General features: G+C 40.5%; 1 protein-coding gene across 6 annotated transcripts in view; it reads left to right on the top strand.

The window, feature by feature from the left end:
* Positions 1–24,190, top strand: part of RALGAPA2 (Ral GTPase activating protein catalytic subunit alpha 2) — a 459,903-nt gene that overhangs the window by 125,013 nt on the left and 310,700 nt on the right. For 5 of the 6 annotated variants that reach the window (XR_007515412.1, XM_049869401.1, XM_049869400.1 and 2 more), the window contains exons 10-13: positions 9,012–9,239; positions 14,439–14,606; positions 15,617–15,754; positions 21,892–22,040. Coding sequence is in view for 5 of the 6 variants with exons in the window: in XM_049869401.1 (XP_049725358.1) it covers positions 9,012–9,239; positions 14,439–14,606; positions 15,617–15,754; positions 21,892–22,040 (683 nt within the window). In the remaining variant the exon portion in view is untranslated. The remainder of the gene's footprint in view (positions 1–9,011; positions 9,240–14,438; positions 14,607–15,616; positions 15,755–21,891; positions 22,041–24,190) is intronic. The other variant, XM_049869403.1, reaches the window with a different exon arrangement.

The following is a 24,190-nucleotide window of genomic DNA, read 5'->3' as shown; positions in this document are numbered from 1 at the left end:
CAAAGAACACTCTCCCATTTATCTGCTCCCTCCTCCCTCTGCCTTAGCCCCAAAGCCAGCATCAGTGGCCATTGATTACCCGGGGCCTAATGTAAGTCCTGCTGCATGCCCTGAGCCATTGTTCTGGCCTTGGAGAAGGAACAAATTAACAAATGGGGAAAAAATAATCTTCTGGCTCCTGTAAGCTGGGAATTCAGAGCAGAAGCAATTCCTGTCCAGGCACAAACAGTCCACAGAGTTTGAATGCCTTTCACTGTTGCATGGACCTGTGTGGGTCCATTTCAGGAGCTTAGGCTCTGTTGGCAGACAGCAGTGGTGTATGTGCCTGATGTCTGACTTCAACTGTTTCAGCTGTCCGCTGGCGAGGTGGTTTTTCGATATTTGACACCCCTTTGCCTATCAAGCAGGGTCCTCACCTACCCACATTGGGCCTGAGGACTGGTGACTCCACCCACGCCACCTGGCCACCCTGGGATGGGGGGGTCTGAGAATAAGTGGTGCGTCTCAGTCCTTACAGCCAAAAGCATTGGGTGCCCATGGTTCGGCTGCAGAGCCCACCCACCTTTGTGATGTGGGGAACAGGGATGCGTTTTTCTCAAAGATACCCAGGGGATGGTTCCCAACCACCTGCCTTCCTCAGAGCATGACCCCTTGTTGCAGCCAGCTACCTGTGCCTACAGTAATCACCCCTGCTCCTCTAAAACTGTAGGTGAGAGCCCGCACCACACGCTTGGTGACCAAGTACCTGGACACCTGAGCTGAATCCATATAAGAAAAGTGAGAGGCTAACATACCTGGTGATAGCTCTAGCCATCTGGTGACAGGATGTTAGAGCATAAAAGGTGCAAACAATCAAGCTGGCTCACTCAAGCAGCCTATTTGGGCATATCAAAACAAAACAAAGCCAAGAAGTTAGGACACAGTAAAGAAACATAAAATAAATTAATACAATAACTTATAGATGACTCGAAGACAGCAGTCAATATCAAATCACATAAAGAAGCAGACCACGATTGCTTCAACAAGCTCCCAAAATAAAGAAGGGAGGAATCTTCTGGAAAAAGAGATATTCCTGGAATAACCAGAGGTAGAATACAAAAGATTAATATACAGAACTCTTCAAGAGATCAGGAAGGAGATCAGGCAAAATGCAGAAGAAGCCAAGGGACACACAGATAAAGCAGTCGAGGAAATGAAGGTTACTCAAGACCATAATGACAAATTTAATAGGCTGCAAGAATCCATAGAGAGATAGCAATCAGAAATTCAGAAGATTAACAATAAAATTTCAGAATTAGACAACTCAATAGAAAGTCAGAGGAGCAGAATTAAGGAAATGCAAGTCAGAATTAGTGAGATTGAAGATAAACCACTTGGCACCAATATATTCAAAGTAAAATCAGATAAAAAGAATTAAAAAAAATGAGGAAAACCTAAGAATGATGTGGGACTCTATCAAGAGAAATAACCTACGAGTGATTGGAGTTCCAGGACAGGGAGGGAGAACAGGAAGTATAGAGAGAATTGTTGAAGATTTGTTGGCAGAAAACTTCCCTAATATCATGAAAGACTAGAAGATATCTATCCAAGATGCTCATCGAACCCCACATAAGGTAGATCCCAAAAGAAAGTCACCAAGACATAATCAAACTTGCCAAAACTAAAGATAAAAAGGGAATTTTAAGAGTGGCTAGGGATAAACAAAAAGTTACCTACAAAGAAGAATCAAGAAGAATAAGCTCGGACTACTCAGCAAAAACCAAAATCAACAACAGTGAAAAAGAGGAAAAGACAATATATAAAGAAAAACTACTTGACACAAAAAACTGAGCGGAAAAAAGAAACTCAACAACACACAAAAAAAGACATCAAAATGACAGCACGAAAGTCATACCTATCCTTAATTACAGTGAATGTAAATGAACTAAATGCACCAATAATGAGACAGAGAGTGGCAAAATGGATAAAAAAATACGATTCATGTATATGCTACCTACAAGAGATACACCTTAGACTTAAAGACACAGAGAAACTAAAACTCAAAGGATGGAAAAGACATATCAAGCAAACAACAATCAAAAAAGAACAGGAGTGACCATATTAATTTCTGACCAAATAGACTTTAAAGTTAAATCCACCACAAAGGTTAAGGAAGGACACTATATAATGATTAAAGGGACAATATATCAGGTATACCAGGAGGATATAACCGTATTAAATATTTACAGGGCTTGACAGGGCTTCAAGATACATAAAACAAACTTTAACAGCATTGAAAAGCGAGATAGACAGCTCCACGATAATAGTAGGAAAGTTCAACACACCACTTTTGGTGAAGGACAGAACATCCAGAAAGAAGCTCAGTAAAGACATGGAAGTTCTAAATGCCAGAGTTAACTTCCTTGACCTCACAGACATATACGGAACACTCCAGCCAACAGCAGCTAAGTGTACTTTCTTTTCTGAACGCACATGGAATATTCTGTAGGATAGACCACATATTAGGTCATAAAGCAAGCCTTAACAGAATCTAAAACATTGAAAAATTACAAAGCATCTTCTCTGGCCGTAAAGCCATAAAAGTAGAAATTCGTAACAGAAAAAACAGGGAATAGAAATCAAACACCTGGAAACTGAACAACACCTTTCTAAAAAACAACTGGGTTATAGAAGAAATTAAGGACGGAATAAAGAAATTCATAGAACCAAATGAAAGCACTTCCTATCAGAACCTTTGGGAGACAGCTAACACAGTGCTCAGAGATCAATTTATATCAAGAAATGCATACATCCAAAAAGAAGAAAGGGCCAAAATCAAAGAATTATCCCTAAAACTTGAACAAATAGAGAACAACAAAAGAAACCCTCAGGCACCAGAAGAAAGCAAATGATAAAAATTAGAGCAGAATTAAATGAAATAGAGAACAGAAAAACAATTGAAAGACTTAAGAAGACCAAAAGCTGGTTCTTTGAAAAGGTCAGCAAAGTTAATAAACTGGACAAATTGACAAAAGAAAGACAGAAGAGGAAGCAAAGAACCCAAATAAGAAATTAGATGAGTGAGACCACAACAGACCCCAGTGAAATTAAAAGAATCCTATCATATCACTATGAAAAATTGTACTTTAAACAAATTTGAAAAACAGAAGAAATGGACAAATTTCTAGAAACACACTACCTACCTAAACTAACACAAACCGTGGTAGAACAACTAAATAAACCCACAACAAAAGAAGAGATTGAAAAGGTAATTTAAAAACTCCCAACATAAAAAAGCCTGGCCCTGACAGCTTCACTGGAGAATTCTACCTTTCAGAGAAGAGTTAACACCATTACTACTAAAAGTACTTCAGGGCATAGAAAAGGATGGAATACTCCCAAACTCATTCTATGAAGCCAGCATATCCCTAATACCAAAACCAGGTAAACACACCACAAAAAGAGAAAATTACAGGCTTATATCACTCATGAACTTAGATACAAAAATCCTAACAAAATTCTAGCCAACAGAATTCAACTACACATCAAAAAAATAATTCACCATGACCAAGTCGGATTCATATCAGGTATGCAGGGATGGTTCAACATTAGAAAATCAATGTAATCCATCATATAAATAGAACAAAAGACAAGAACCACATGATCTTATCAATTGATGCAGAAAAGGCGTTTGACAAAGTTCTCAACACGCATTCATGATAAAAATTCTCAGCAAAGCAGGAATGGAAAGAAAATTTTTCAACATAATAAGGGGCATTAATACAAAACCAGCAGCCAACATCATCCTAAATGGAGAGAGTCTGAAAGCATTCCCCTTGATAACGGGAACCAGACAAGGATGCCCTTTATCACCTCTCTTAGTCAGCATTTTGTGGGAGGTCCTAGCCAGAGCAACGAGGCTAGATAAAGAAATAAAGGGCATCCAGGTTGGTAAGGAAGAAGTAAAAGTATCTCTGTTTGCAGATGACGTGATCTTATACACAGAAAACGCTAAGCAATCCTCAAGAAAACTACTGAAACTAGTAGAAGAGTTTAGCAGAGTATCCAGATAGAAGATAAACATACAAAAATCAGCTGGATTCCTCTACATCAACAAAGAGAATGTCGAAGAGGAAACCACCAAATCAGTACCATTTACAGTATCCCCCAAGAAGACAAAATACTTAGAAATAAATCTAACTAGAGACGTAAAAGACCTATACAAAGAAAACTACAAGACAGTACTGCAAGAAACCAAAAGAGACCTATATAAGTGGAAAAAACATACCTTGCTCATGGATAGACTCAACATTGTGAAAATGTCTCTTCTACTCAAAGTGATCTATAGATACAATGCAATCTCAATCCAAATTCCAATGGAATTTTTTTTTTAATTGTGCTTTAAGTGAAAGTTGACAAATCAAGTCAGTCTCTCTTACAAAAACTGATGTACCTTGCTATGTACTCCTAGTTCCAAGGGCATTTTTTAATGAGCTGGAGAAACAAATCACCAATTTCATATGGAAAGGGATGAGGCCCTGGGCAAGTAAAGCATTAATGGAGAAGAAGAACAAAATGGGAGGCCTCACCCTACCTGATTTTAGAACATATACTGCCACAGTAGTCAAAACAGCCTGGTACTGTTCCAGATACATGGAGCAATGGAACAGAATGGAGAATCCAGACATAAATCCATCCACATATGAGCAGCTGGTATTTGACAAGGGCCTAAAGTCAGTTAAATGGGGAAAAGACAGTCTCCTTAACAGACGGTGCTGGCGTAACTTGATATCTGTCTGCAAAAAATGAAACAAGACTGATACCCCACACCATGCTCAAAAATTCTCAAAATGGATCAAAGATCTAAATACAAAATGTAAAATGATGAAAATCATGGAAGAAAAAATAGGGACAATGCTAGGAGCCCTAATACATGGCTTAAATAGTATGCGAAGTATGTCTAACAGTGCACAAACACCAGAAAAGAAACTAGATAACTGTGAGCCCCTAAAAATCAAACACCTATGTTCGTCCAAAGACTTCACCAAAAAGGTAAAAAGACAACCAACAGACTGGGAAGAAAAATTTGTGGCTACGACATACCTGATAAGGGTCTAAGCTCTAAAATCTACAAGATACTGCAACACCTGAACAACAAAAAGACAAATAACCCAATTAAAAAATGTGCAAAGGATACGAAACACGACTTCACCAAAGAAGACATTCAGGCAGCTAACAGATATATGAGGAAATGCTCAGGATCATTAGCTGTTAGAGGAATGCAGATCAAAACTGCAATGAGATATGGTCTTATCCAAACAAGGCTGGTGCTAATACAAAAAAACACAAAATAATAAATGTTAGAGAGTTTGTAGGGTAATTGGAACACTTATGCACTGCTGGTGGGAATGTAAAATGGTACAACCACTTTGGGAAATGATTAGGCACTTCATTAAAAAGCTAGAAATAGAACTACCATATAATCCAGCAATCCCACTCCTAGGAATATATCCTAAGGAAATAAGAGCCATCACATGAATAGACCTCTGCACACCCACGTTCATTGCAACGTTGTTGACGATAGCAAAAAGATGGAGACAACCTAGGTGCCCATCAACAGATGAATGGATAAACAAATTACGGTGCGTACACACAATGGAACACTATGGAATGATAAAGAAGAAATATTGTATGAGACCACTATTATAAGAACTTAAGAAAAAGTTTAAACACAGAAAAATGTATTCCTTGATGGTTACGAGGGTGGGGAGGGAGGGAGAGAGGAACTCACCAATTAGGTAGTAGACAAGGATCAACTTCGGTGAAGGGAAGGATAGCACACAACACAGGGGAAGTCAGCACAACCACACCAAAGTGAAAGCTAAGAAGTTTCCTGGACATATCCAAACACTTGGAGAAACAGAATAGCTGGGGGTGGGGCCTTGGGCCAGTAGTTTCAGGGGACACCTAGGTCAATTGACGTAACAAAGTTTATTAAGAAAATGTTCTGCATCCCGCTTGGTGATTGGTGCCTGGGGTCTTAAAAGCTTGTGAAGTGGCCATATAAGATGCATCAATTGGTCTTAACCCACCTGGATCAAAGGAGAATGAAGAACACCAAGGATACAAGGTAATTATGAACCCAAGAGACAGAAAGGGCCACATAAACCGGAGATTGTGTCAGCCGGAGACTATGTCAGCCCGAGACCAGAAAAACTAGATGGTGCCCAGCTACAACTGATGACTGCCCTGACAGCGAACACAACAGAGAACCCCTGAAGGGAGCAGGAGAGCAGTGGGATGCAGACCCCAAATTCTCATAAAAAGACCAGACTTAATGGTCTGACTGAGACTAGAAGGACCCTGATGGTCACGGCCCCCAGACCTTCTGATGGCCCAGGACAGGAACCATTCCCAAAGCCAACTCTTCAGACAGGGATTGGACTGGACAATGGGTTGGAGAGGGATGCTGGTGAGGAGTCAGTTTCTTGGATCAAGTGGACGCTTGAGACTATGTTGGCATATTGTGCCTGGAGGGGAGATGAGAGGGTAGAGGGGGTTAGAAGCTGGCGAAATGGACACGAAAAGAGAGAGTGGAGGGAGGGAGCGGGCTGTCTCATTAGGGGGAAATCAACTGGGAGTATGTAGCAAGGTGTGTATAAGTTTTTGTGTGAGAGACTGACTCAATTTGTAAACTTTCACTTAAAGCACGATAAAAAAAAAGCGAGTGGCCATCTAAGACACATCAATTTGTCCCACTCCACTTGGAGCAAAGGAGAATGAAGAAAACCAACGACAGAAGGAAAATATTTACCCAAGAGACTAAAGGTCCACATAAACCGTTGATTCCACCAGCCTGAGACCAGAAGAACTAGATGGTGCCTGACTACCACCAATGGACCACCCTGATATGGAACACACAGAGAGTTCTGGATGGAGTGAGAGAAAAGTGTGGCGCAGAACTCAAATTCACATGAAATGAGCTGACTCGATGGACTGGCAGAGACTGGAGGAACTTCCAAAACTGTGGCCCCTGGATGTACTTTATGACCCAAAATTGAAACCATTCCCAAAGCCCACTCTTCAGAAAAGAATTAGATATGAGTATAAAGCAAAAAATAATGCACGTGAGGAGTGTGCTTCTTAGTTCAATCAGATACACGAGACCAAATGGGCGGCCCCTGTCCAGAAACAGAAATTATTTTAAAAAATAAGGTGGAAAAGGAAACAAACAACAGCCCTTTTATCATATGTCACTTTTTGGGTCAGGAATTTGGGCAGGGTTTGGCTAGGCGGTTCTTGTGCTTCATGTGGGAACTCACTAACTCAGTAAGTGGGGTCAGTGGGTGGTGGTACTCTGCTGGCAGCTGGGTTGGTGTCTTGCCTCCAGGATTCCTTCATTCACGTACCTGTAACCTTGCTGAGGGTGTTGGAAGCATGGACCTGTTGGGCCTCACTTCCTTTCCAGGCTTTCTGTATCAGGGTAGTTGGACTACTTACCTGGCTGTTTGGGGCGCCGAGAATAGATGTATCAAGAGGTGGGAGGCGGTAAATGTCAATTTCTTGGGCCTGGGCCTGAATCTGAATCTGGCACAGGGCTCTTTTGTTCTCTTCTATTGGCTAAAGCAGCCACACAATCCATGTAAACCAAAGAGAGGGGACAGACTTTACCTCTTTATGAAAGGAGTTTAGGAATTTGTGGGCATCTTTAATTTTCTACGTATGTAAAAATTTTTTTAGCCTATGGGGAAAATGGGTGTTAGCTGTTAAAAAAGTAACAGGTTACTGAGCCATAAGAAGTGTTTAGAGCTAATCTCATTTTCATGTTTTACAGATTAAAAAAAAAGAATCCAAGTAAATTAAGTGACTTGCCTTGCAGCAGGTAGAAATGTGTGGAAGCAGGTAGAAATGTGTAGACGCAAGTTCTGTGGTATTTATTTGGGGCCTCTTCTTTCCGCACCATTCTGCTCTCTTCCTTGGGTCATTGCCACTGAAGATTCAGATAAAAAAGACGGTTGAGTAAAATTTTATTTTTCTGTGGAAGATAGTTGATCCATCAAAAAGAGGAAATAGTTTCTGTAGGGTAGCACACCTCACAGTGTGATAGTGCGTTTGATGAGCCACGGAGGCTTAGTAGCTGACGCATGAAGAGAAAAACTATTGGAAATACAATTTCCAATAATTTTCTCTAGAGATTACTATTTGGGTATCTGTTTTGCTTTCACACTGTCCTTGGTGGTTACTGAAATTACCATTTTGTACTACTCATATTATTTCTTGTAAAAAATGTTCACAGTGAGTACATTTTTAGTGGTATTTAGGTTATGTATTTTTGGCATTTAAGAGGGTAATAATGGAGTTTATAGAGATGAAGCAAAATTATACATATTTTATGCTTGGAGAAAACCTTTAAGTCTGTGGAAGAGTGAAAGCAGAAATCGATGTTAATCTTAAATTTTGTGAATTCATTGAAAGAATTACTATTTTCATTCCTGAAGTCTCCTAAATGTTTAAAGTTTTCTAAATAGATTCTGACTGTAAAACTCAGATCAGGGTTCCTCTCAGAAAATGCCCTTAAAGACCTCGGCACTCCTTGATCAGGGTGCCACTCGATCTTATGAATAAAATGAGCCTCCCCAGTGTTGTGGCTACAGAGGAGTTTCCCGATCTCTGTGACCATGGGGTAAATGTGGAAGTGTGGAGACCCACTGTGATGTTCATACAAGTGCATTTGCACGGTAATTTATTCTGTGATCTTACGGATGTAAGTTAAGGTTTTTAGGTTGATAAAATTTCACAGCTCCTTTGCAATAATTTAGTAGTTTTCCTGTTAAAATTACTGAGCTGGGCAGGGCTTAGGGTGAGCTAGAAAATGGGTATCTACAGGTCCTGGAGTCTGCGTGCGTCAGGGAGTACTGTCTTCAGCCTGCTTACACTGTGCAAGTTGACGGTCACCAGTGCTCTTTAAAATAAGCTGAGTCTTAACTTTTGCTAGATGTTCTTGAGAGTTGACTCAGATGGCTTTCTTGCAGACTGTTGGTGGTGGTACGGTGCCAGAGAAAGTGCCGGAGCTGGATGGTGCCATGCCAGCAGAGCAGGACAAAAACCATTCTAACAGTAGCACCTTGTCGGACCGAAGACTCAGTACCTCCAGCCTTTGCAGCATTGAGGAAGAACACCGAACGGTGTATGAAATGGTGCAGCGGATTCTCTTGTCAACGCGAGGTTATGTCAATTTTGTCAATGAAGTATTTCGCCAGGTTAGTGTGTGCACGTGTATTGTAAGTTTATGAAAGTGAAGAGGTTTTTGTTCTTTTACTTATAATACTCCAAGAGATACTATTGATGAATTGGACTATGTCACAGAACCGAAAAATCATCCCTCTAACCCTGCCTTTAATATGTTGTGTTGTGATTTTGTTTTTGAGAAAAATCCTGACATGTGGAGGGAAAATTCTATAACAAACTGTAAACCCAGAGATAGGTGGGAAAGAAGCCAGTCCAGAAAACCTCATCAACATATAAACATAGCAAAGAGGAGCCTAATGCTGGTATTCCCAGAGACTTAGAGGAACTCTCTGACAAGCTGACGGAAGAGAGAATCAGAAAACTTGAAATAGGACAATTGAATTTATTGAGCCTCAGGAGCAGAAGGAAAAAAGGATGAAAGAAAGTGAACAGAGCCTGAGGAACTTGTGGGACACTACCAGGTGGAACAGCGTGTGTGCTATGGGAGTTCCAAATGGACTGAAGGAAGGACAGACAAAGGGGTGGAGTGAAGGACTGATATGTGATAAAGCAAACACGGCAAAATGCTAGTGGTGGATGTAAGTGTTGGGTATGTGGATGTTCACCGTAAAATTCTTTGAGCATTTTTTAATGTGTGAAAATTAATGTGGTAGAATTTTGAAAAAAACATTAGAATGAGATAGTTTGTACTTTGTCATATTCTTCTTCGTCTTTTTTGAGGTACAGTTCAGAATATTTGATACATCAATACGTTGCAGTCTTGTTATAATATAAACTCCTGTATTACGGAAATTCATCTATTGCATGAACCCTCCGTCCAGCGAAGTCAGCCTGTAATTGGATCCTGTGGCGTGCACCTTAAGGATGGTATCAAGACATGGATTTGTCACCAGCTTTCTAGTGACAGCTTTCTATCTGGGTCCTCATCTGTAGGATAAAACATGCATCTGAGTGTTGAGGTACTTGGTAAAGTAGCTGTCCGAGGTGTTCATCTCTCATACAGAAATATTCCTTAAAATGGATACTCAAAAGGCAAAGTCATTTACCCTTTAAATTTTGGTTTACATTTTTGGAATCTTACTGTGTTTAAGTTCATGTGTGCAGATATGTAAGGGGATTCCTTCATGTTAAAAGTTCATATAAATATGCACCATGGTAGACAACTGGCCGGTGGCTCTTGATAACATTGTTGTTGTACTCAGTGGTGTGCTGATCACTGTTGAACAATTGGTTTTCAAAAGGAAGGAGAGGGAAAAGCCCTGATTTATAGCATTTCCCTCCTTCCATGATGTGATAGGCACGGTCAGCACGACCAACCCAGGCTCCAAGGTGCCGTCACTGAACTTGGAGTTGTGAAGAGATGTGCAAGATTGGCTGCCTCTCTACTAGTGTGTCTGTTATTTTATAGTTTATTGCTTATTCTTTGGAAAAGTTCCCTCTTGTACAATTATATGTTTCATGTAGCCAGCTAAGCTCTCTCTCTGCGTGGTCGTTACTGTGTACTGTCAAGTTGATTCCGACTCAGAACCAATAGGCAGCATAGAACTGCCCCACAGTGCTTCTAAGGCTATAATCTTTACAGAAGCCGATTGCTTGCTCTTTCCTCCTGCATAGCCACTGGTGGGTTCAAACTGCTGACCTTTGGTTAGCCGCTGAGTGCTTAAACATCGTGCCTTTAGGGCTCCTTTAAACTCTCTATAAAGCCAAACCAAACCCGTTGCTGTCGAGTCAATTCTGATTTATGGCAACCCTATGGGACAGAGTAGAACTGCCCCATAGAGTTGCCACGGAGTAGCTGGTGGATTCAGACTGCCAGCCTTTTGGTTAGCAGCCAAGCTCTTAACCACTGTACCACAAGGGCTCCAAACTATGTATAGGTGCATGCATTTTGATTATTTCTGTGGGAGAATATATTGATTGGGAATATAGAAATTACTTATAAATTGTATTATGTTTTCTGTCCCAATTATGAGAGTTTTTTTTTTTCTTCAGTTAATTTTGCTGTGCACAAAGATATGTGGCCCTATATAGTATATTCACAGGTTTCAAAACAAAGCCTGAAATCAGTGATGGTCATTTGAAATGTCATTATGTGTGGCTCTGTTGTGACCTAGAAAACCCTTGTAGTGTAGTGGTTAAGAGCTGTAGCTGTTAATCAAGAGGCCAGCAGTTCTAATCCACCAGGTGCTCCTTGGAAACCCTGTGGGGCAGTTCTCCTCTGTCCTATAGGGTCACTATGAGTTGAAATCAACTTGATTGCAACGGGCTTGGGTTTTTTTTTTTTTTTTTTAATTATGCTTTAAGTGGGTGTTTAAAAATCAAGTCAGTCTCTCATACAAAAATTTACATACACCTTGCTATATACTCCTAGTTGCTCTCCCCCTAATGAGACAGCACATTCCTTCCCTCCTCTCTTCGTTTCATGTCCATTCAGCCAGCTTCTGTCCCCCTCTGCCCTCTCATCTCCCCTCCAATCAGGAGATGCCCACATAGTCTCATGTGTCTACTTGATCCAAGAAGCTCACTCCTCACCAGTATCATTCTCTTATAGTCCAGTCCAATCCCTGTCTGAAGAGTTGGCTTTGGGGAGGTTCCTGTCTTGGACTAACAGAAGGTCTGGGGACCATGACCTCCGGGGTCCTTCTAGTTTCAGTCAGACCATTAAGTCTGGTCTTTTTATGAGAATTTAGAGTCTGTATCCCACTGCTCTCCTGTTCCCTCAGGGGTTCTCTCTTGTGTTCCCTGCCAGGGCAGTCATCACTTGTAGCCAGGCACCGTCCAGCTCTTTTTGTCTCAGGCTGATGTAGTCTCTGGTTTATGTAGCCCTGTCTGTCTGTTGGGCTCATAATTACCTTGTGTCTTTGGTGTTCTTCATTCTCCTTTGGTCCAGGTGGGTTGAGACCAACTGATGCATCTTAGATGGCCGCTTGTTAGCGTTTAAGACCCCAGACGCCACTCTCCAAAGTGTGATGCAGAATATTTTCTTAATAGATTTTATTATGCCCATTGACTTAGATGTCCCCTGAAACCATGGCCCCCAAACCCCCACCCCTTCTATGCTGGCCTTCCAAGAGTTCAATTTATTTAGGAAACTTCTTTGCTTTTGATTTAGTCCAATTGTGCTGACCTCTCCTGTATTGTGTGTTGTCTTTGCCTTCACCTAAAATAGTTCTCATCTACTATCTAATTAGTGAAAACCCTTCTCCATCCCTTCTACCTTCCCTCCCCACTCTCATAACCTTCAAAGAATATTTTCTTTTCTGTTTAAACTACTTCTCAAGTTTTTATAATAGTGGTCTTATACAATATTTGTCCTTTTCCAACTGACTAATTTCACTCAGCATAATACCTTCCAGGTTCCTCCATGTTATGAAATGTTTCACAGATTCATCACTGTTCTTTATCGATGCGTAGTATTCCATTGTGTGAATATACAAAAATTTATCCATTCATCCGTTGATGGGCACCTTGGTTGCTTCCATCTTTTTGCAGTTGTAAACAGTGCTGCAGTGAACCTGGGTGTGCGTGTATCTGTTCGTGAAAAGGCTCTTACTTCTCTAGGATATATTCCAAGGAGTGGGATTGCTGGATCATATGGTAGTTCTATTTGTAGTTTTTTAAGAAAGCACCAAATGGATTTCCAAAGTGGTTGTACCATTTTACATTCCCACCAGCAGTGTATAAGTGTTCCAGTCTCTCTACACCCTCTCCAACATTTTATAATTTTGTGTTTTTTGGATTAATGCCAGCCTTGTTGGAGTGAGGTAGAATCTCATTGTAGTTTTGATTTGCATTTCTCTAATGGCTAATGATTGTGAGCATTTCCTCATGTATCTGTTAGTTACCTGAATGTCATCTTTAGTGAAGTTCCTCTTCATATCCTTTGCTCTTTTTTTCGGTTGGGTTATTTGTCTTTTTGTAGTTGAGTTTTTGCAGTATCATGTAGATTTTAGAGATCAGATGCTGATCGGAAATGTCATAGCTAAAAACTTCTTCCCATTCTGTAGGTAATTTTTTTACTCTTTTGGTGAAGTCTTGGATGAGCATAGGTGTTTGATTTTTAGGAGCTCCCAGTTATCTAGTTTCTCTTTTGGTGTTTGTGCATTGTTAGTAATGTTCTGTATACTGTTTATGCCATGTATTAGGGCTCCTAGCATTGTCTGTATTTTTTTTTTCTGTGAGCTTTATCATTGTAGATTTTATATTTAGGTCTTTGATCCATTTTGAATTAGTTTTTGTGCATGGAGTGAGGTATGGGTCTTGTTTCATTTTTTTGCAGATGGATATCCAGTTATGCCAGTACCATTTGTTAAACAGGCTGTGTTTTCCCCGTTTAACAGACTTTGGGCCTTTGTCCAGTATCAGCTGCTCATACGTGGATGGATTTATGTCTGGATTCTCAATTTTGTTCCATTGGTCTATGTATCTGTCGTTGTACCAGTACCAGGCTGTTTTGACTACTGTGGCAGTATAATAGGTTCTAAAACCAGATAGAGTGAGGTCTCCCACTTTGTTCTTCTTTTTCAGTAATGCTTTACTTATTTGGGGCCTCTTTCCCTTCCATATAAAGTTGGTGATTTCTTTCTCCATTTCATTAAAAAACGTCGTTGAATTTGGATTGGAATTGCATTGTATGTATAGGTCGCTTTTGGTAGAATAGACAGTTTTACAATGTTAAGTCTTCCTATCCATGAGCAATGTGTGTTTTTCCACTTATTTAGGCCTCTTTTGGTTTCTTGCAATAGTGTCTTGTAGTTTTCTTTGTATAGGTCTTTTACATCTCTGGTAAGATTTATTCCTGAGTGTTTTATATTCTTGGGGGTTACTGTAAATGGTATTGATTTGGTGATTTCCTCTTTGATGTTCTTTTTGTTGGTGTATAGGAATCCAACTGAATTTTGTATGTTTATCTTATATCCTGATACCCTGATGAACTATTAGTTTCAGTAGTTTTCTGGAGGATTCCTTAGGGTTTTCTGTGTATAAGATCATACCATCTGCAAATAGAGATACTTTTACTTCTTTCTTACCAATCTGGATGCCCTTTATTTCTTTATCTAGCCTAATTGCTCTGGCTAGGACCTCCAACACAATGTTGAATAAGAGTGGAGATAAAGGGCATCCTTGTTTGGTTCAACAGGATTGGTTTTGGTTTGTATTGTGATCTGAGCTTGTGTGGGGTTCAACAGAGTTTTCTCTTTTCCTTTTAGGCGTTTTTGCTACCTTCCTGTGACATAGCTGTAACAAGAAAAGTAGTTCAAGTGTACAGAAAGTGGATCCTCCAGGAGAAACCTGTGTTCATGGAGGAGCCAGATAAAAAAGACGTTCCCCAGGAAGATGCTGAAAAGCTAGGATTTTCAGAGACGGATAGCAAGGAGGTAATATTTTATCGCTTGTCGTTGGAGTTGGGAGTATATGTATTTTAGCAAAGTGTACCTGCTCAGTATGTGGGACACATGCAGACTGACTCTTTTTAAAATCAGATCTGCTCCTCTCAAGTTGCTCAGTTCCATGATTACCTGCCTCAGTGAGACACCTTCTGTGTTCTGCTCGAGAGCACCATCTCCAAACTATCAGGCTAGGGCCACATGCACCTTACAGCTCGGTTAATAGTTATCGCATGAGAGTTGTTTCCTAAACCATCATGTGTTATGCATCTCTGAGTGAGACTAACAGCGTCATCCTTGTTCTTGGCGTGTTTGAACACACAGCATTGTGCAGTGGACTGTACCTGAGGCGTTTGGGCTGTTACAGATTTGGAAGGAGTGTTGACTATATAATGAGTGTTATCTCCACTGTTCGACTCTTGGCCTCACTGCGGGACGGGGTGCTGTCCCCTAGAGCGGGGGCTATCAGAATTGATCTTTTATTCCATGTTAGGTAAAGCTGGAGGTGGGATAAATGTAAGATGAAAGTGGGACAGCTTCCTGAGACACAAAAGAAATTTTATCGTATTTGTATTTCTGGCATGCTATTTTGAAATCTAGTCTGAGAAATTATTTCTAAAAGTGGGTGTTTGTCATATCAGTTAACAAACATTTAAAAATATTTTTCACAAGGGCATATATGTTTCTAAATATCTGTATTAATTCCGTAATTTCAGTTTTTCAATATTGGTAGTATCATTTTAATATAACTAGTCATGAGGTCAAATCGAAAAGTAAGCCAATAAGTTTCATCACCGTTTTAAAGGTGTGCCACATGCATATTCAGTCACTGGACATTTGAAACATTTTAGGTACTGGAGGTAGAAAAGTGGTAACCAAAACAGAAGAAAAGGCTTGGCTTCCTAAAACCTGTATTCCTATGAATTCTATTGAGCATAAGAAATTAAATATGTGAACTTGTGATTCATCCCACTCTGTTAACTGGTTGTTCTTTTCTAAAGGCCTCGTCTGAAAGTTCCGGTCATAAGCGATCCTCCAGTTGGGGGCGAACGTACTCCTTCACGAGTGCGATGAACAGAGGTTGTGTACTCGAAGAGGAAAGTAAGGACGTGAAAGCTGGTGTCCAGGTTATGCTGCAGGTACACAGCCAGGCCAGAGACATGAAGACCCCAAGTTGGAGTCACTGTAAACATTTTGTTTCTTGGGCATAATGTCATATAAAGTGTGGTGATGTTTTTAGCCACCTGTCTTAGTCGTCTCGCTCTGCCATAACAGAAATACCACAAGTGGCTGGCATTAACAAAGAGAAATTTATTTTCTCACAGTCTAGTAGGCTAAAAGTCCAAATTCAGGGCATCAGCTTCAAGGGAAGGCTTGCTCTCTTTTTCAGCCTTTTCATGAATCTTCCCCTGAACTAGGAGCTTTTCTGCTCAGGGACCCCAGGTCCAAAGGGCGCTCTCTGCTCCTGGCACTGCTTTCTTGGTGGTATGAGGTCCCCTCTCTCTCTGCTCACTTCTGTCTTTTATGTTTCAAAAGATTGCCTCAAGACACAACCCAATCTTTAGGTTGAGTCCTGCCTCACTAACACAACTGGTGCCCATCCTCCCTTATTAACATCTTACAGGCAGGATTTACAACATACAGGAAAATCACAGGATACCAAGGATCATGGCCTAGCCAAGTTGATACACACAGTTTAGGGGGATATAACCCATGACACCATCTGTCAGTAAACAGTTCTTAAATTCTCATTCAAATTTTCTTCTAATTTCCCACATATAATTGTTAAAGATTTTTTCTAATTAAAGGAGACAAGAGCTGGTTGTAATTTTTTGGGGATTACTATAGAGTGAATGTGAAATAACTGAGGTTTAGGTCTTAAAAGTATCTTCAGAATACATGTGGGGAATACATGGACTCTAATTTGCAGGACAAGCTTGGTGATAATATAAGCTTTTGAGTAGTATTTCTCCTGAAAATTGCCTATTGTAAGGCAATATTTATGCATCTGACTGAATGTCTATGAAGAGCAATGATTAATGTTGTAGTTTTAGATATTTACATGAATGAATATATGAAATAGAACCAATACCAATTAGGAACATTGAGAAGAGCAACTTTGGCTGATCTTAACCTTCCCCGACCTCAGAATTTCCTCTCAGAAATGGGGATTGGGCGATTACCTTTTAAGTCTGATCCAGCTTGAAGGTTATTAGGAGTATAAGTGAAAATACAGGTGCCTCTTATTCGCCTGCTCTCTGCCACCCACCCCCAAGTTCATAGCTGTGTCCAGTTATGCCTCCCAGGCAGAGGCCTGGTATGGACTTTGGAGAAAGCATGCTTGAGGTAGGTAGGTAGCTCAGGTCTTGATGATGCCATGTTCTGTCATCTGTCTCTTGATAGGTTCATTATTATTGTATCCTTTTTGCTTCCAGGTTAGTTTAGTATACTGTAATTAGTAAGTTTTCCCATTTTTCATTGAAAATCAGCAAATATTTTGAAATTAATTTTTTAAAATTTTACTTGAGTAGCTTCAAAGAACTTTGGTGCAGGTCATAAATTAGGTGGTGTTCCCACTAGAGAAATGCACAGAGGAGTCCCTGTCTTTTGTTTCTCAGCAGTGCACTCTCTCAGAGGGGATTGCCAATGTCATACAGGGGTGGGGTGGGGCGGAATGGGAGACAGGTACAAGCATACCTCAGATATATTGCGGGTTTGTCTCTATGGGGCAGTTCTACTCTGTCCTGTAGGGTCGCTATGAGTCAGAATTGACTTGATGGCACTGGGTGGTGTGGGGTCCCAGACCACCACAATAAAGCGAGTCACACGAATTTTTTGGTTTCCCAGTGCATATAAAAGTGATGTTTAAACTATACTGTAGTCCATTAAGTGTGCAACAGCATTATGTATTAATATATATATATACACACACACACCTTAATCAAAAAATTGTTGCTGAAAAGTGCTAACCATCATCTGAGCCTGCAGTGAGTCATAATCTTTTTGCGGGTGGAGGGTTTTGCTTCCATGTTGATGGTTGCTGACTGATCAAGGTGGTGGTTGTTGAAGGCTGGGGTGGCTGTGGCAATTTCTTAAAATAAGACAACAATGAAATTTGTCACATCGATTGACTCTTCCTTTCACAGAAGATTTCTCAGTAGCATGCAATGCTGTTTGATAGCATTTTACCCCCAGTTGAACTTCTTTCAGAATTGGAGCCAGCCCTCTCAGACCCTGCTACTGCTTTATCAACTAAGCTTATGTAATATTCTAAATCCTTTGTCGTCATTTCAACAATGTTCACAACATCTTCAACAGGAGTAGATTCCATCTCAAGAAGCCACTTTTTTTGCTCATCCATAAGAAGCAACTCTGATTCCAGCAAAGTTTTATCATGAGATTGCAGCCATTTAGTCACATCTTCAGGCCTCACTTCTAATTCTAGTTCTTCTATTTCCACCACATCTGCAGTTACTTCTCCACTGAAGTCTTGAACCCCTCAAAGCCATCCATGAGGATTGAAACCAGCTTCTTCCAAACTCCTGTAAATGTTGATATTTTGACCTCCTCCCATGAATCGAATGTTCTTAATGGCATCTAGACTGGTGAATTCTTTCCAGAAGGTTTTCAGTTTACTTGCCCAGATCCATCAGAGGAGTCACTATCTGTGGAGGTCTCAACAGTGGGCTTAAAATATTCAGTAAGCCATTGTTGTAAACAGATGTGCTGTCATCCAGCTTTGTTTTCCATTTATAGAGCACAGGCAGAGTAGATTTGACATAATTCTGAAGAGCCTTAGGCTTTTCAGAATGGTAAATGAGCACTGGCTTCAACTTAAAGTCACCAGCTGCATTAGCCCCTAACAAGAGAGTCAGCCTGTCCTTTGAAGCCTTTGGAGCTTCTCCTCTCTAGCTATGAAAGTTCCAGATGGCATCTTCCAATATATGGCTGTTTCATCCACATTGAAAATCTGTTGTTAGCAGAGCCGCCTTCATCGGTTGTCTTAGCTGGAGCTTCTGGGTAACTGGCTGCAGCTTCTACATCGGCACGTGCACTTCTACGTTGCAGAGATGACTTCTTAAACCTCATGAACCAACCTCTCCTAGCTTCAGACTTTCCTCTGCAGTTCCCTCACTCTCTCAGCCTTCATAGAATTGAGGAGAGTTAGAGCCTTGCTCTGGATTAGGCTTTGGCTTAAGGGAAGATTATGGCTAGTTTGATCTGCTATCCAGACCACTAAAACTTTCTTCATATCAGCAATAAGGCTGTTTTGCTTTTTTATCATTCACGCGGTCACTGGAGTAGTACTTTTAATTTCCTTCAAGAACTTTTCCTTTGCATTCACAACTTGGCTACCTGTTTGGTGCAAGAGGCCTAGCTTTTGGCCTCTCTCAGCTTTTGACACGCCTTCCTCACTAAGCTTAATCATTTCTAGCTTTTGATTTCAAGTGAGAGACGTGCGACTCTTCCTTTCACTTGAACACTTACGGGCCATTGTAAGGTTATGAATTAGCCTTATTTCAATATTGTCTTGTCTCCGGGAATAGGGAGGGAGGCCTGAGGAGAGGGAGAGAGACAGAGAAATGGCAAGTCAGTGGAGCAGTCAGAACACACACAGCATTTATTAAGTTTGTTGTCTTATATGGGTGTGGTTTGTGGCATCCCAAAATAATCACGGTGGTAACATCCAAGATCAGTGATCACAGCTCTCCATAACAGATATAATGAAAAAGTTTGAAGTATTGTGAGAATTACAAAATGTGACACAGAGACATGAAGCGAGCAAATGCTGTTGGACAAATGGCGCCGATAGACTTTCTCGACTCAGGGTTATTACACACCTTCAGTTTAAAAAAATGTAGGACTTGGAAGCACAATAAAGGGAAAAGCAATACAATGAGGTATGCCCGTATCGCCGGTTATGTCTCAGGGTTTAGAGAGTATTATTTGTCTTCTGAAAGGATAAGTTACATTTAATTGGATGAACTAAGAGAACTACATGATAGCTGTGCAGTTTTAAAAAGTATTCAGTTTGCATTTAAATAGCCACTTTGTTCTCACTGTATCCAGTACAGGTGGTCCCAGGGTTACGAATGAGATCCATTCCTAACTGTGTCTTTAAGTCTTTAAGTGGAATTTGTAGGTAAGCTGGAACAGGCGCGTAAGGTTCTGGTATAGCCCCACTTTAGTGCAGGACCCTCGAAGCATGTGCAGAAAGTGAAGGGGATTGTGATGAAGAATTTGTTGCTAGTACGGGCTGGTTCAGTTGTTTCAGAAAAAAAAAAAGAAATCAAACGTGTTGTTGTCGAGTCGATTCTGAATCATAGTGACCCTCCTATATGGCACAGTAGAACCGCCCTGTTGAATTTCCAAGGAGCGGCTAGTGGATTAGAACTGCCAAGCTCTTACCACTTTGTACCCAGGGCTCCGTTCATTTCAAATCGAGAGCAAATTTACGTAACATTAAAGGGCAAGTACGAGTTGTCAGTAAGGTGGATGTTTGTAACCTGGGAACTGCCTGCACCTTTCTCCTTTGCTTGGTTCATTAGAAAAAAAAGTGACCAAATTGAGTTTTGATAAGGTGGTTGCTTTCATAAGTATAGCATGAGCGTATTCATTTTATTTATTTTTACCTTAATGGTTCCAAGAAGGTATTAAGAAATATTCATGTAGTTGGCATTTTGATTTTTTTTTTAAAGTAAACTGAAAGAAGTATAATGTATGAAGCCTCTTGGCTTTTACTTGGGAATATGCAGAAGTTTCAAATTCAAGAAACCAGTGTGTTGAATTAAAAGGATCTATATTGCAATATCACATATTGCAATATGGAACCCAGTTGGCTCATTGGTTAAGAGCTGGCTGCTAACTAAAACATTGGCAGTTTGAATCCACCAGGCACCCCTCAGAAACCCTGTGGGGCAGTTCTGCTCTGCCCTATAGAATCGCTGTGAAGTTGGAATAGACTTGGTGGCACTGTGTTTGTATTGCAATATATCATCTATAGCATACTTCTTTAAAAAACAGTTATTAAAAATATTCTGTAATTTAAGATAAGAAAGTATTTTCCATTTTTTACTCAAAAGCTAGAAGTTCTTCACAAAGTGATATAACCCATTATCAACTATTATAGTACTTTTTAGTGGTTCTTCCTAGGAAATTTGATCTTGCATGAGGTAATTCCGAAATCTTAGAGGCTGTCAGCATTTTAGTTTACTCACTTGACTTTTGAGTATGTTTTAAATTTAATTTCTCTGATCAGTTTGTGCATTTATTTTGAGACGTGTATTAATGAATTATATCCACAAATGAACCAGAGAATGTCTGATTGCTTTGAAATCCTTGGAACTTTTGCTGTTGAACACAACAGAGGCCTAAGACTCTATAGGGTCTCTGTGAGTCGGAATCAACTTGACAGCACACAGCAGCAACATAGATGGTGCAAATCCATTCCCATCGCTAGATTGACAACTCAGAACATCCCAAGTTGATGGATGACTAGCTTCATCTGTGTAAATGGTAGCACATTGTTATTTTACTGTAGTGCCCCTAAGCAGTAGCTTATTAATTAATAGCTTAGATCAGTGCTTCTCTGTTTTTCTCCTGACATATCCCTGATGACAGAGGACAGCAAACTTAGTCCTGAAGATGTGGGGCAGAGCATAGAGTGGTCGGCTGGTTATCTAAGTATTTTTTGAAATCTTAGATTTTATCTTAAGAATTTATATTTCGTATTTTACTGCCTTATGTATTTCTCATATTAAAGAACTACACTTCCGGAAGATGTGCATTGTTGGTCACGGTGCTTTGTCTGTCTCCTGGCGCACTCCGGGCGCGGTGACCATGCTTTGCAGCAAGGGATTCTTGTGCTGGAAGATTCAATGACAGTCACAGTTCTTAGACACTCTCTGGGCCAGGTCCTTTTCTCCTGCTCTTCCCCCACCCCAGAGTTCCGCACTCAGAGGCAATGACCCTTTCTTTTTTTCCCTCCCTACCCTCCTTTTTTTTTTTTTTTTTTTTTCGAGATGTCAAAAAATTGTCTTCAAATGCTTTCCTGCTTCCTGAAGTTTCCAGGAAAAGGCCTTTCAGGTATCTCAGTATTTAAGTGATCCTAAGGGGTGAATGAAAAAAATTTTGAGACCACTTGCCTCATAGAAACAGACTCTGTCCTGAAACAACTCCAAGGAGATTCATTGGTGGAGTGAATTATAGCGTGATCTTTAAGCACAATTTGTTCAGATTGTTATGTTTCATTCTGTTTTCTAATGTTGGTTTTAAGGTATTTTTGACAAACGCTGCAAACGTCTTTTTGCTGGAACCATGTGCTGAAGTTCCCGTGCTCTTGAAAGAACAAGTCGATGCTTGCAAAGCTGTTATGGTTATTTTTAGGCGCATGATAATGGAGCTTCCAATGAATCAGAAGACCTGGTGAGTTTATATGTGTTAGTATTGTAGACCAGAATGTTTTTACTTTTTAACATAATAATTAAAATGCTAAATCTTCCATTTGTTAAATGGCTTTATAAAATTAACCGTAAGGTGATAATCAATCTTTTGTGATATTTTCTGTGGATTATGAAGAGGGGAAGTGCCCAGTACCTTTATAACCAGAAACCAAACCCACTGCCATCAAGTCGATTCTGACTCATAGTGACCCTAGAGGACAGAGTAGAACTGCCCGATAGAGTTTCCAGGGAGCGCCTGGCAGATTCGAACTACCGACCTTTTGGTTAGCAGCTGTAGCACTTAACCACTACGCCACCAGAGTTTCCGAGTACGTTGATAGCTCATTTATTTTCATTAGTAGCTCAGTGGTTAAGAGCTACAACTGCTAACCAAAAGGTCTGCAGTTAGAATCCACCAGGTGGTCCTTGGAAACCCTATGGGGCAGTTCTACTCCGTCCTATAGGGTCGCTATGAGTCGGAATTGAGTCGACCGCAACGGGCTTGCTTTTTTGGTTTGTTTGGTGCTAAAAATGTTCATGAATTAAAGAGTATGTAGTCATATGACTTAATAGTAGATTTTTCCATTTTAAACTGTCACCAAAGGTGGTTTTGTGGAAAACTAGTACCTGGTATTTTAAAATACTGTTCATAAGCCTAGAAGAGTTTGTTAATTGTCCCTGATGACCGGAAGATGATTTTTATTGCTTAAAATTTGAAGTTTTAAATTCATTTTGGGAAAATAAGTAATACATTCTCAAAGTGACCAAAAGCAGTGCAGTAAAAAATACAGTGGCATTAAAATATGCTCACACAAAGTGTTTCTTTTCCATCCTTCATTCTTGATTGGTGTTTTTGTGTTTGTAATACCCATGGAGGAACTAGCCCGAAAGGTTAACAGTGCATTAGTTTTTTTCCCATGGCCCTTGCACCGTAATGAATGTCATCACATCACTCCAGCTTATGAGATGTTTTCAGTAATCAGACCAAACACTTTATACTCCTTCCTTTTCCCTTCATGCATCTAAAAGTGTGCTCTCCAATCTTGTATTCCTCACACTCAGCCACTCCCTAGTGCAAACAGGCTTTTCTCACCGCTTGTCCGGCTCGTTGGCAGCATCCTCTTAGTGACCTCTGCCCCTGTGCCCAGTTCACCGACCCCACTGCACTTGGGAGGTGCCACCACCCTTCTGTCTGGACTCCTTTGGGGGCCTGTGCACCGCACCTGTGTTCTCAGTGCCCTTTCTGCATGTCCTAGGGACAGCACAAGGATGCCTTGAAAGGATTCTCTTAGCAATTGGCAGGGATCTATAGAAACGAGGCGTGTCTGAGCTGGAAGGGTCTTCCAGGCACTGAGGAAAGGGTGGATCCAGAGGCATCATGTCACATAGAGAGTTCACAGATAGAGGAGCCACAGTGTCAAGTTTCAGTGGAAATTTTATTTTAAGATGTAAATTCCAGTGTCATCTTTCCCAGAGTTCTAAATTTCCCACTCTATGCAAAGTTGAGCAGTTGTGAAAGCCGCAATACTACCTGGCGAAGAATATAATCTAAATGAAGTTAAATGCTGTATCAGTAATACTGAAAGTAGTGCGAAATGCTGGTATGCACTCCGCTCGCTGTTCCTCTTTACCACTGATGGAGCCGTAGTATTTTTGATGTTCTTTTTACTTTGAAAATGCTCCTGTGAAAATTTTAGGAAATAAAATTAATTCTACTGTATTCTTTAATAATTCAGAGATCCCCAGGTGAAAGTATAAAAAACAAATCATAGAAATAGATGAAAATATTCACCAAAAAATAGTAAGTGGAGCATAGAAAAGGATGTGACCTATTCCTCCGGCAGATTTTCTTATGTGTTAAGCACCAGACAATCCCTGAATTACCTTCCCTCCCTCCCTGCCATCCATTCGGTAACTACTGAGCTCCTCCTGTGGGGATGCAGTGGTGAGCTAGATAGACAAGGTCCCTGCCCTCGTGAACTTTACAGCCTCAGGAGTGAGAGACGTAATAAAACACATAAACCAATTTCAGGTACTGTAAGGTGCTAAGAAGAACAATGACGCTGGATAAAGGAAAGCAGCTTCCTGAGTCGGGTGGGTGTTGCTCAGGGTGCAGGGCAGGGGAGTTATTCT

Source organism: Elephas maximus, chromosome 25, assembly GCF_024166365.1.
Source record: "Elephas maximus indicus isolate mEleMax1 chromosome 25, mEleMax1 primary haplotype, whole genome shotgun sequence".
In the NCBI taxonomy this organism is placed as follows: domain Eukaryota; kingdom Metazoa; phylum Chordata; class Mammalia; order Proboscidea; family Elephantidae; genus Elephas; species Elephas maximus.
This window is presented reverse-complemented; position numbering and strand designations above follow the sequence as displayed.